We start from the raw sequence: 13,283 nt of genomic DNA, 5'->3' as shown, positions 1-13,283 counted from the left end.
GTTTCCATGGCGACAGCTCCCCCTTCGACGGCGTGGGAGGCTTTCTGGCCCATGCCTACTTCCCCGGCCCAGGCATGGGAGGAGACACCCATTTTGATGCCGATGAACCCTGGACCTTCTCCAACACAGACCTCCATGGTGAGGCCAAGGATAAGGGGCCGGGGGTAGGGAGGAGGCCCTCCAGCCGGGTCCTGGGGTCCGGCTCTCCTCTCACATCCATCCTGCCAGAGCACTTGTATGCCCATGATCTCATTGCTCCTTCCAGCCATCCCCCCGAAGGGACCACGAGACAGAGGGGAAACTGAGGTCCTGAGGGGGGAAGTAGCTTCTCCAAGGTCCAAAGTAGAGCCAGGAGTCACAGATAACACCATGTCCGCGAGGTCTGGCACGTCCTCAGGATGGGCGTCCAGCCACGGGCTCTCCACGACTTGCCAGACGGGCTTGGAGAGTTTCCGTCACCCTCCAATACCATAGCTGGGAAGTGTGAGATCAGATTTGAACCCATCTCCAACCCTGACTCTCTATCCGCTGCCCCCCTGGTATATGCCCTCTTAAGCCCTGCCAGTTGCAAGCAAAGACCTGGGAAAGAGCCTAACGCCTCTCCTTTTGCCTCAGGAAACAACCTCTTCCTGGTGGCTGTGCATGAGCTGGGCCATGCTCTGGGGCTGGAGCACTCCAACAACCCCAGCGCCATCATGGCACCCTTCTACCAATGGATGGACACCGACAACTTCCAGCTGCCTGAAGATGACCTCCGGGGCATCCAGCAGCTCTATGGTGAGCTCGGTTTACGTGGGTGGGTAGGTAGAGGCCAAGCCCGTCCTTCCTAATTAGGGTTTCACCATTTCTACGGTCGAGTTCATCAGGTTTCTTCCAATTGGTGTCTTCTTTCTTGGGTTTCGTCCTGTTTTCTCGTTCAACGATGAGCTGCCCTAACGTAGAAACCATCTCTCTGTCTTCCTTGCGCTCTCCTCACAGCATCTGTCGTTGGGTCCCCAGCAACTTTAATTCCTTCCTGGACAATATAGATTATAGGTAGGATAGAGGGTTTTAGGCACCTTAGAAGTCTGGTTCCCTCGTTTTCTAGTGAGGAAACATTCCTGGAGATGTAAAAACAGCTGATAAATAGGAGCCAAGACTCGAACCCAAGTCTTCAGCCCTGGGCTCTCTCCATCGCGCCATACTGTCTCTGTTTGATCTACTAAAGCGGCTGGGGCTCTCTTCATTGGGCTTGAGGGTGGCCAACGCTGGCTCCCTCTTTCACATCTTTCCTTCGGTTCCTCTCTTCCATGTCTTAGGTACCCCGGATGGCCAACCTCAGCCCACCAGGCCCCTTCCTACAGTGCCACCGAGACGCCCCGGCCGGCCTGACCACCGCCCGCCCAGACCACCACCCCCCCAGCCCCCAGGGGGGAAGCCAGACCGACCCTCCAAACCAGGCCCTCCAAGAGCCACCGAGAGGCCAGACCAATATGGCCCCAACATCTGCGACGGGAACTTTGACACCGTAGCCATGTTACGAGGGGAGATGTTCGTGTTCAAGGTGAAGAGCCCCTTGGAGCTCCCCCTCCTGGGCCCTTTCCTGAGCCCCGCTTGCACCTGTGGGTGCTGGGACCTCTAGGAGGGATCCCTGGTGCCCCACCAATCAGGAACGTCTGAAAGAAGTCCCTTGTTCGTGGGCAGGGCTTGACGCTCAGCCAGGGGAGACTCCGGTCTCCAAAGGCCAGAGGACAGGGAAGGAAAGGAGAGACGCCACCGCAGAGGGCCCAGGGTCACCCAGCTAGGAAGGGTCTGAGGCCAGATTTGAACCCAGGACCTCCTGTCCTGTCTCTAGGCCTGGAACCCCGTTCACTGAGTCACTTCGCTGCACCTGTTTTAGTCATTCTTGAGGCACCTGATGGATCTCCTTTAGTCCCAACTGCCCCCTTTCTCTTCAGGACTCCCTCCTCTCTCTCAAGCTTCTCAGCGTTTCTTTCTACCTCCTCTCTGCTCACTTGGCCATCGCTTTCTCCTCTCCAATCAGAAATTCTGCTCTTCCTCCTTCCTGTGGGTCCAGCTGCCCTGGTCTCTGCCTCCCCCTCCCCCCACCCCCACCCCCATCCCCGATTGTCCATAAGGCAGGGCCAGCTCCCATGACCCACTGAGAGAGAGAGACAGAGACAGAGAGAAGAGAGAGAGAAGGGGAGGGAGAGGGGGGAGGAAGGAGACAGAAGAGACAGACAGACAGACAGACAGGGACACAGAGAGAGAGAGAGACAGAGAAGAGGAGGGGGAGAGAGAGGGGGTGAAGGAGACAGAGAGAAGAGACAGACAGACAGACAGACACAGGGACACAGAGAGAAGAGAGACAGAGAGAGTCCCGGACCTAGTGGGGTTCCCAGGGCTGGGCAGCCGCTCAAAGCCTCCTCTCCCTCCTAGGGCCGCTGGTTCTGGAGGGTCCGGCACAACCGGGTGTTGGACAACTACCCCATGGCCATCGGGCACTTCTGGCGGGGACTGCCCAGTGACATCAGCGCTGCCTACGAGCGCCAGGACGGACGCTTTGTCTTCTTCAAAGGTGAGCCAGCTGGCCGGGTCCAGGAGGAGGGGGTGCAGGTGGGCTCCAGGAGGGGGACCTCTTCACCATGCGGGGAGGGGGCCTGGCTTGGCGCCTCCGACTCCCTACTCATGTTTTCCCCATTATGGGCTCGATGAGGTCATCTCCATCTGCAAATGTAAAGAGAGACAAAGGGAGGGAGGAAGGAAGAGAAACTGAGCTGCAGCCACTGTGGGACCAGGGCAGGGGAGGGGGGGGTGGCCCTGGCGGGGTTCAGGTTTCTCTTCTTCCCAGCTCCATCCCTGGAGGAGCTGGATTTCAGCCTCTCTAGCCTGCCAGCGTGCGTGGAATATAGTGTAGCCCTCTGCCTGAGGGGAGCAGAATTCACAGCTATCCCCTTTCCCAGAGAGAGCAGGAAATAGACCGTATGGCTCAGAGCCTGGGCACTGGAGGGCGAGACAGCACCCTGGGTCTCCTTCTTCCATCCCGTCCAACTTCCATCCCGTTCCCTACAACCAGCCAGTCAATCAACAAACATTTAGTTGAGGTGGACAAAAACTGGTGCATTTGGAGCTGGAGGGACAGCTCGGTGCACCTGGAAAAGCTCCCTGAAGAAGTAGTCCTTGAGTTGGCCTAAAAGAAGGCTGGGAGGCGTGTCCCAAATATGGCGGGCGTCTAGAGCAGAAGTGAGATGGGAGGAGTGTTGTGTGTGAGGAGCAGTAAATAGGTCAGTATGATGAGACTGTGGAAGGGAATCATACGTTAAAAGTTTGGAAAGGGGTCCACGAGGGGGGGCTCAGTGGATTGAGAGCCAGGCCTAGAAATAGGAGGTCCTGGGTTCAAATCTGGCCTCAGCCACTTCCTAGCTGTGTGACCCTGTTCTGGGCAAGTCACTTGACCCCCATTGCCTAGCCCTTACCACTCTTCTGCCTTGGAACCAATACACAGTAATGATTGTACAATGGAAGGTTAGGATTTTTTTTTTTCAACAAAAGTGGAAAGCTGGAATGAAGTTGTGAAAAGATTTATATTGGATCCTAGTGGTCATGGGGAGTTACCGGAATGTATCAGGCAGGGGCAGGACCTATACTTTGGGAAGTCCATTTTGGCAAGTGTCAGGAGAGGAGGGAGGCAGAGAGACGGATTAGAAGGCTATTGCAGTCATTCAGGCGAGCGGTGATGACATGGTGGTGACTGAATGTGGAGAAGGGGCCATATGCCAAGGATGAGGTGGAGGAAGAATAATAAGCCTCGGATATGTGGGTGATTGGATAAATGGGGCGGGCAAGAGAGGGAAATATTGAGGGTGATACTGTGACTGCAGACCTGGGAGACCCAAAGAATGGTGGCGCCCTTGATGTTAACATGGAAGCTGAGAAGAGTGGCTTTACGGGGAAAAGAATGAGCCCTCTTGAATATGTTGAGTTGGAGGTTCCTTCAGGATACTCGGTTTGAAATGTCCAAGAGGTACACGGCGATACAGGAATGGAGCTCAGGAAAGAGATAGGGTTGGATAGTCTAAACATGGTCCTTGGACCCAAAGGAACTCTTGAGATCACCAAGTGAGAGAATATAGAGAAAAGAGATAAGGTCCCTCTCCGTTATCCCTCCCACTCCTACCCCTTCTCTCCCTCTTCATCTCCCTCTCCCTCCTTCTCTCTCTCTTTCTCTCTCTCTCTCTCTCTCTCTCTCTCTCTCTCTCTCTCTCTCTCTCTCTCTCTCTCTCTCTCTCTCTCTCTCTCTCTCTCCCTCTCTCCCTTATCAATCTCTCTCCTCTCCTTTTTTCCCTCTCTTTCTCTTTCCTCCATCTTTCTCTCCCTCTCTCCCTCTCTCTCCCTATCTATTTCTCTCTCTCTCTCTCTCCCTCTCTCTCTCTCCCCTCTCCCCCTCTTCCTCTCTCTCTCTCTCCCTCTCTCCCTTATCAATCTCTCTCCTCTCCTTTTTCTCCTCTCTTTCTCTTTCCTCCATCTTTCTCTCCCTCTCTCCCTCTCTTCTCCCTATCTATTTCTCTCTCTCTCTCTCTCTCTTTCTCTTTCTCTCTCTCTCTCTCCCCTCTCCCCCTCTTCCTCTCTCTCTCTCTTTCTCTCTCTCTCTCTCCCCTCTCCCCCTCTTCCTCTCTCTCTCTTCCTCTCTCTCTCTCTCTCTCTCTCTCTCTCTCTCTCTCTCTCTCTCTCTCTCTCTCTCTCTCAGTCATTGTGTACTTCCCTAAGACCCAAACAATCTCATCTTTAAATGTATGTGCATGAAGGTTCTATCAAACCTCTCCATTTTTCTGTCTTTCCACCTAGATTATAAACTTTGGAAAGACCCAAGTCATCATCGACTCTTCCCTCTCCCTCACTCCTCATATCTCATCAGTTGACAAGGGTACTCTAGTCTCCTCAGAAAAAAATAAGAGGTACAGAGCTGGAAGGAACCTCAGAAACCATGTAGTCCAACCACCTCATTTTGCAGATGAGGAAACTGAGGTCCACAATGACTTGCCTAAGATATCATGGGTAGTAAATATCAGAGATGGCAATTGAACGGAGTTTCTCAGACTATAGAGCCAATACCCATCCCCTTGGATCACACGGTTCTCCTACTGCTCTCTGCATCCTTCTTTCCATTGACAGGACCACCATCTTACATCAAGACCTTGTCCTCTTGCCGGGACGATTATGACACTCTATTGGGACTTACCAATTTTTCTTCTCTAGCCTGTCCTCCTCACAACTGCCAAAGTCATCTTTCCTAATTTTTTTTTTCTTAAAAGCTTTGCCTTCTATTGCTGCCTTCTTCCATCGTCTCACTGTCTCCTATTCTTGTGTGCCTCCATCTACAGGGGATCAGTACTGGCTCTTCCGGGAGGCCAACCTGGAGTCCGGTTACCCCCAGCCTCTCACAAGCTATGGGCTGGGCATACCCTACGACCGCATCGACACGGCCATCTGGTGGGAGCCCACAGGGCACACGTTTTTCTTCCAGGAGGACAGGTGAGCAAAGCAAGCAGCAGAGGCTGTTTGGTGGTCTGGAGGAGGAGGCTCAGAGCCGGGCGATGAGGGCACTGGGCCCCTTGGCTCTCACTCCGACATCTGCTTCTTCCCCCTGGTGGGCCGGTAGGGGTCTGGGGACTTTCTCTTTCTTTTTTGCCCAGAGAGGACTATATGGGGGAAGCCCATCCTGGAGGAGAAGGGACATCCCAGCCCAGCAGTGCTCACTTACCTTGGGATGTCTGCCCAGAAAGTGGGTACAGACGAGGGTTTTTCTTCCTTTACAAGAACTGGGGTCCCCCACGTTCTGAGGACAGCCTGGGAGTAGGACTATCTGAGGGGAGCTCGTGGCCCAACGTGCCCCTAACTCTAAACCTTCCTGCCCTGCCCTGCCCTCCAAGGCGGGGTGAGATGAGAGCCTGGAAGCACAAAGAGAGAGAAGATCTGGGCCGCTCTGGGCCAGGGGGTTCCAGCTGGGCACGGCAGCATAGAACCTCGTCATCACGAGAGGGTTATGGCAGCCTGACTCATGGAAACAGGCTGCACTTGTATAACCTGTATCGAGTTGTTTATCTTCTCGATGAGGGAGAAGAGAAGGGAGGGAGGGAATTTGGAACTCAGAATTAAAAAAAACGAATGGTCAGAATTGGTTTTACATGTAATTAGAAAAATAGATTTTAAAATGAGTGAATGAACATTAATTAAAATTAATTTAAAATAAATAAATAATTGATTTTTTTTTTAAATCAATACTGTGTATTGGTTCCAAGGCAGAAGAGCTAAGACGTGTCTGAGGTCAGATTTGAACTCCGGTCTCTAGGTCTGGCTCTCTGGCCACCTAGTTGTCCCCTAATTTTTTTTTTAAATAAGGGATGAGGGGATCAGCCTGTTAGGGCTCTGGAAACCCATTTTCTTGACTCTGTTACTTACAGGTATTGGCGCTTTAATGAGGATACTCAGCGAGGAGACCCTGGCTACCCTAAGCCCATCAGCGTCTGGAAGGGAGTGCCGTCTTCTCCCAAGGGGGCCTTCCTAAGCAACGATGCAGGTATGAGGCAGCCAGACCCCTGTTTGGCCTTATTCCTTCCCCGTCAAGTAAGCTCACGTTTGTAAAAAGCATCTAGCGCGGTGTCAGCGCTCTAGAAGTGTTTGTTCCCTTCCCTCTGGTGCCCGAGAGGTCCTGAGATTCCGGCAGCATCGCCATTGTGCACCAGCGAATGCAATGATCGGTACCCCCAGTTAGGTGGATCTGGGATCCTCCAGTCCCACCTCGGACCCTCACTAGCTGCTGAGAAACATCCGTAGCCCTCCGTTTTCTCCTCTGTAAAATGGGGACAGTAGCAGCTTTAGTACCAGGTTGCAGATAGATGCCGGCTGTCCTTATCAGAGTCAGCGCAATGGACAGAGCACCAGGCTTGGAGTCAGGAAGCCCTGAGCTCAGATCCTAGCTCTGTGACCCCAGGCCAGTCACTTCACCCTGTTTGCCTCAGTTTCCTCATCTGTCCAGTGAGCTGAGAAGGAAACAGCAAATCCCTCCAGTATCTCTGCCAAGAAAACCCCAGATGGGGTCACGATGAGTCAGACATCAACAGACAACAACAACAACAAGAACATCCTTATTAGATCCCAAAATAAAACCTTTACTTCCTGACCAGATTGGAGCCCTTTGAGGCCTTCTGAGTAGCCAAGTGGGAAGATTCTGTGTCTGCTCCATAAACTCACTTGCTTATGGCTCAGGACTGTCACCGAGGACGGGCAAAGTCCTTAAGTCGACAGGATTGAAGGCTGAAAAGAATCCCAGAGATTGTCTGTCTGGGCTTCGTTCTGAGCCCAAAGTCCTAGAGCCCTTGGATGGCACCGGAGGTGGCTCAGTGGGTAGAGAGCAAGGCTTAGAGATGGGAGGTCCTGGGTTCTCTTCTGCCTTACTTAGTATCAATTCTAAGTCAGAAGGGGAAGAGGAAGAGGGAGAGAGAAGGAGAAGGAAGAAGGAGAAGAAAGAAGAAGAGGAAGAGGGAGAGGGAGAGAGAAGAAAGAGGGAGAAGAAAGAAGAGGAAGAGGGAGAGAAAAGAAGGAAGAAGAAGAGGAAGAGGGAGAGAAAAGGAGAAGGAAGAAGAAGAAGAGGAAGAGGGAGAGAAAAGGAGAAGGAAGAAGAAGAAGAGGAAGAGGGAGAAAAAAGGAGAAGGAAGAAGAAGAAGAAAAAGAGGGAGAGAAAAGGAGAAGGAAGAAGAGGAAGAGGGAGAGAGAAGGAGAAGAAAGAAGAAGAGGAGGAAGAAGAAGACAACGATAACCATGACAACTCTTCAGAATCATGGTTTTAAATGCATCAAGTGAAAACCATGAGATTGCAAAGGAAACCAATTGTATTGAATAAAGCTGGGAGAGGGGAAAGGATAAACATTTATTTGGTGCCCACTTTGTGCCAGGTACTTTTCACCAACATTATCTCATTTGATTCTCACTGCAACCCTGTGAGGTACTTGTAAAATGCTTTCTTTAAAGCCGCCAAGCTAGAGGGGGCAGCTTGGGTACAAAGGGCAAAAGAACTAGGTAGGGGTCAGAGGACCGGAGTTACTCCCCATCTCTGCACCTGCCCACCTGTGTGACTGGCCTCTGAGCATCAGTTTCTTCTTCTGTAAAACAAGAGGTCTGGATTTCTCCCCTAAGAGCCCTACAACCCATGACCTATATAGTCCTATAATGTGTCAAAGCTTTGTCTTCCCTGTGCCTCCCCCCAATGGCTGCAATCCCCTACCTCTTCTCACTCTGCTCTCCTTCTCTAGCCTACACCTACTTCTACAAAGGCACCAAATACTGGAAATTTGACAATGAGCGGCTACGGATGGAGCCTGGATACCCCAAGTCCATCCTCCGGGACTTCATGGGCTGCCAAGAGGAGACAGCTGATCCTGACTCTGGGCGACGCTGGCCCGACCTGCATCGGCCACCCTTCAACCCTAATGGGGGAGGCAGGGAGGAAGAGGAGAGAGAAGAGGACAGGGGCTACCCAAGGCGGCCCGGGGAGGAGGAACAGGAGAACGAGGTGTCAGAGGATGAAGAAGGAGACTATGGGGATGACAGCAAAGGCGGTGGCAACCGTGTGGTGGTGCAGATTGACGAGTACACACGGACCATGAATGTGGTCATGGTGCTGGTGCCGCTGGTGTTGCTGCTTTGTATTTTGGGTCTCATCTATGTCATCATCCAAATGCAGAGGAAGGGAGCCCCAAGGATGCTGCTGTACTGCAAACGCTCCTTGCAGGAGTGGGTCTGACCTCAGCCCATCCATCCATCCATCTACCCACCTATCCATCCATCTACCTACCCATCCATCCATCTACCATCTACCCATCCATCCATCTACCATCTACCCATCCATCCATCCACCATCTACCCATTCATCCATCTACCCACCCATCCATCTACCCACCCATTCACCCACCTATCCATCCATCTACCCACCCACCCACCCACCTACCTACCAAGGCCACAGTCACAACTGGAGCCTGCTTCATCCCATCCCACACGGTGCTAACCCATAGATGTGTATGTATATACTGTGTTTGTTGATGACTTCTGCTGATGCTGACATTGATCTCCGTCCATGGCTGTGGGTGGTTTTCTGCCCATCACCAATCCTTAACACAAATGTTTGCTTTGCCAGCCCCAGAGACTGGCAGCAGCCTGGAGACTCCCTCACCTATTCCCCTTCTCTATTTATACTAAGATGCTTCTCTCTCTCTCCCTCTTTTTGGGGGTAGCTCAGTAGGGCTCCCCCCATCCCGACTTAGTGAGTGTAGGTGGAAATGGTCCCCACTCCCTTCACTTCCTCACTTTCTTTAGGGCAGACATTGAAGGTCCTCTCAATCCAGTTGTTGTTCCCTCATAGGGAGGACCCTGGGCAGTCATCTTCCTTTATAGATGAGGCCTTCAAAGAGAGTGAGCGGCAGGGCCCAGATTTGAACTCAGGTGTTCTGACTTGAAATCTTGTGCTCCTTCTCCTATGCCTGTGAGAATTAGGGTCCTGTCCAGGTCATCGTCTCTCCTTTCCCGTGCTGGAGCCATAGGGGCTGCCACTGCCCTGGTTCCTGGGCCTGCTTCCTTTGCTCCTTCTGGACTGATATGCAAGGAAGTCAAGAGGCCAGTACAGGTGTCCGTGTTTGCTTTGGAGACCAGTTGCTTAGCGAGGCAGGGAGCCTAGGGGAGCCTGCCTGAGGAAAGAGTCTTGAGCGTAGCCTGGGAAATCCCCCAGCCCTGGATTGGTCCCACTTTGGGGGCTGAGGACACGACCGTGTCTCCCCAGGGGCCCCTCCTAGCTCAGCTCAGCAGAACAGATGAATCCCTTAAATAAATGGGGTTAGGGATTCTTCTCCCAGCCTCCTCTGAGCTAGGGAGATGTAATTGCCTGGGTCCTAGTCAAAGGCACGTCCAGAGTGGCACCAAATATTCAGGGCTTTCCCCTAATGCTACTCCCAGCCCTTGCTCCCCCTCCCCTTGTAGGCAGGGTAGCAGGGTCAGAGTACCATTGCCTGAAGAATGGCTGTCCAGGGGCAGGAGCGATGGATGAGGGAGAAGAGTGACGTCTCCCCCTTCCAGAGAGCCAACCCAAGACCCCCACGCTGACTCTGCATGGCGTCCTTAGCACCTCATTAGTAAAACTCATTCGGTTAAGACAGGAAGCTCCCTCGTCTTCCCTTGCCTCTCCTGTGGGACTCCACTTTGGGGTGTCCTTTCCCAGAATGGGGACATAAATTGCATATAGGATTACAAAGGAAACCGGAAGAGTTACCAAAATAGAGTCTGCAGAGTTAGCAGCCTCCAGGCTTGGAACCACCCTCTCTCCACTCCCCCCCAATCCAGGGGATCACCCTCTTTCTCCCTGTCCATCCCACTCACTGAGGGTGCCTTCCTGCCTCTAAACCACACGTAAGAATTCTTAGCTCCAGATCTGTATAGAATTTAGCACCAGAAGGAACCTTAGAAACCATCCACTCCAATATAGTCATCTTAGAACCCAGAGGGCAAGCGAGGGGCACCTGGGGGCTCGGAAGAGAGTCAAGCCTGGAGATGGGAGGTCCTGGGTTCAAATGTGCTCTCCGATGCTTCCTAGCTGTGTGACCCTGGGCAAGTCACTTCACCTCCATTGCCTAGCCCTTACCACCCTTCTAACTGATACTTAGGATTGATTCTAAGACAGATGGTAAGGGGGGGTCTGTTTTTTAAGAGGGGGAAGGGGGCAAGCGATTTACAAGAAGTTACAGAGTTAGAAACCAACAGAGAGGATTCAAACTTGGGCCCTAAGCCCCATCTTTTGGCTGCATCAGGGGTTCTTCACCTGCAGTATCTGAACCCCCAAAGGGTCCATGGGAGCATTTCAGGGGTTCTGTGAGCTCTAATGGGGGAAAAATGGCGTCTTCATTTTCACTAACTTTTGGTTTCCTTCGTCATCGCCAGCCTTTGATTTTATTCCTTTAAAAATATGATTTTGAGAAGGAAGAGGTTCTCCAAACGGTCACCCAAGGGACTCGGGAGACAAAAAAAAATTAGGGATGTCTGGGCTCTGCCACAGAGGTTTGCAGAGTGACTCGTCCTAGGGATGTGTTGTGGCTTGGACTGATCTCTTTCCTTGGCGATAATGGTAGCCGCCACCTCTGCATGGCTCCGACGGAGGGGGAGCCTCCTCGGACCCTCCATCTCTACGTGACTTGGAAGAAATGGGGCTCTGGAACGCTGATTAAACCAGAAATCCAAAGGGGTTTGGGGAGGCCGGAAAATGGACTGTGTAGGCCTGGCCCCCCTCCCGGCCCATTGGAATGGCTTCGCTCAAGGCCACGGTGGAGTCCGTTTGGGGCTCACGGCCCTCTCTTTCAGGTAGACGCTGGCGGTGGCCGCTGGGCCTTGCTTGCTTGGCCCGGAGAGGTCTTCCTTCATCAGCTCTCTGTCCCAGCGTCACCCTCTCCAGGCCCCCGGTGGCTGCTGGGGCTCTGGGGCCCCTCTAGAGCTCGTGTCGCTGGGATGCTTCTGGGTTTAGATCTGGGAAAGGAGAGAAGGGAAAGGCAAGCAGTCTGGAGGAAGAATTCTTCCGTTGGCCAACCAAAGATGGGAAGGACCAAATGGAACCCCCGAAGTGCCCTATCTGCCTCCCTTCCTCCCGGGGCTCTGCCTGGGGGCTCCCACCGACCCGGGAGGGGCTGCAGCCGCTGAGGCCCCGTCCCAGAGGTCCTCCCTTCATGCCTTGACCTGCTTTGCATCTGCTCTCCTCCCCCTCCCTACTTCCCCACTCCAAAGTAAACACGAGTCTCCGGCCACTGTGGGAAACGGTACTGGGAAGCTGGGCTCTCTGATCTCCACGCGCCCTCCTCATCCTCTCCTCTCTGGGAGGCCTCGGCGGAAGCTGGCCAGGGACCCCCTCGTTGGTGGGGCCGTGAAGGGGGCCGGGAATGGCTGTCCTGGCACTCGGGAGGGGTTCGCTCAAACCCTTGCCTGCCCGTCTCAGAGATCCCAAAGGCCGCTGGTTCTTTCTCCTCTGCTGTCCCCACCTCCCCCGGGGTCCTGCTGGGGGGCCCTGACACTCCCCGACAGGCAGTGGGCCGCTTCGTGGCCAGGCTGGCTCGATGGCCCCGTGTACATTTCTGTAAATAACGCGCAGCGTATTAAATTGTACATACCGCTTCCTACACGTGTGGCCTGGTTTGTGATGGGGGAGCCTGGCGTGGACTCGGAATGGAAAGGGGCCGCAGGGGGGACCCTGGGAGCCTCAGCTCTCCTCGCACCTGGCTGTTCCTGCAACAGCCTGTGGGATCTGTGTTGGTGAATATCGCGAATGCCCATTTCATAGATGGGAAACTTGAGGCTCAGAACGGAGTGATTTGCCAATGATGCAGGGTCGGAGCCAGGCCTTCTGACTCCAAAGCCAGGATACTTTCTCCTCTTTCAGTGCCTCCTGGGTTGGTTTGCTTTTGTTCCGCTCTGGCTCCTGCCTCTGGAGGTGGCCTATCAGAAGAAAAGAAGCATCAGTACTAAAGGAGGGGGCAGCTAGGAGGCCTCGGACACGTCCCAGCGGAGTGACCCTGGGCAAGTCACTTGACCCCCATTGCCTAGCCCTTACCGCTCTTCTGCCTTGGAACTGATCCTTTAAAAAACTGATGTTAAGGGGAAAAAAATAACTAAAGGTGGCTTTTGGCCAGGAGGGGTTTGACTAATGCCAAAAGGGCCCAGATGTCAGGGCGACAGCTTGGACTTGGGGCCAGGGAGAGCTCCAGGCCCCTGGGACTGCTCTGTGACCGGGGGCAGGAGAAGGAGGGGGAAGGAATGTGCCATTCTCAGTTATTTTCACCTTCCCCATGGGAAAGGGCAGGCTCTGGCTCCAGTCCCCACCCCCGAGTCCAGGAGTGGGAGGGAGCCTCCCTGTGGAAACAAAGCTGGAGCTGTCCCTGACCCCCTCCCCACTTCTCTGGCCCAGCTTAGGGCCTTCCCCAGGCAGGCTGAGAACCCAGCCTGGGTGGAAGCCAAGGATGGGGAAGAGATAGAGGCAGGACAGACTGGAAAAACTGTGCCACTTGGAATCCTGCAGGTGCAGGCCTGTGGTGGGAGAAGCCAGGGCTGGAAGGGAGCCAAGGCCCTCCTCCCCCCATCCTTTAATTGACTTTCCCAGAAGGAATCTTTCTTTCTTTCTTTCTTTCTTTCTTTCTTTCTTTCTTTCTTTCTTTCTTTCTTTCTTTCTTTCTTTCTTTCTTTCTTTCTTTCTTTCTTTCTTTCTTTCTTTCTTTCTTTCTTTC

General features: G+C 53.3%; 1 protein-coding gene across 1 annotated transcript; it reads left to right on the top strand.

Moving 5' to 3' along the window:
* Positions 1 to 6: 6 nt before the first annotated feature.
* Positions 7 to 12,182, top strand: MMP15 (matrix metallopeptidase 15). The gene is made up of 7 exons (XM_056811767.1): positions 7 to 138; positions 616 to 777; positions 1,299 to 1,543; positions 2,419 to 2,557; positions 5,361 to 5,511; positions 6,441 to 6,556; positions 8,289 to 12,182. The coding sequence occupies exons 1-7, from the start codon at positions 75 to 77 to the stop codon at positions 8,777 to 8,779; spliced, it is 1,368 nt and encodes a 455-aa protein (XP_056667745.1). The 5' UTR covers positions 7 to 74; the 3' UTR covers positions 8,780 to 12,182.
* The last annotated feature ends 1,101 nt before the right edge of the window (positions 12,183 to 13,283 follow it).

Source organism: Monodelphis domestica, chromosome 1 (assembly GCF_027887165.1).
Source record: "Monodelphis domestica isolate mMonDom1 chromosome 1, mMonDom1.pri, whole genome shotgun sequence".
Lineage (NCBI taxonomy): Eukaryota > Metazoa > Chordata > Mammalia > Didelphimorphia > Didelphidae > Monodelphis > Monodelphis domestica.
This window is presented reverse-complemented; position numbering and strand designations above follow the sequence as displayed.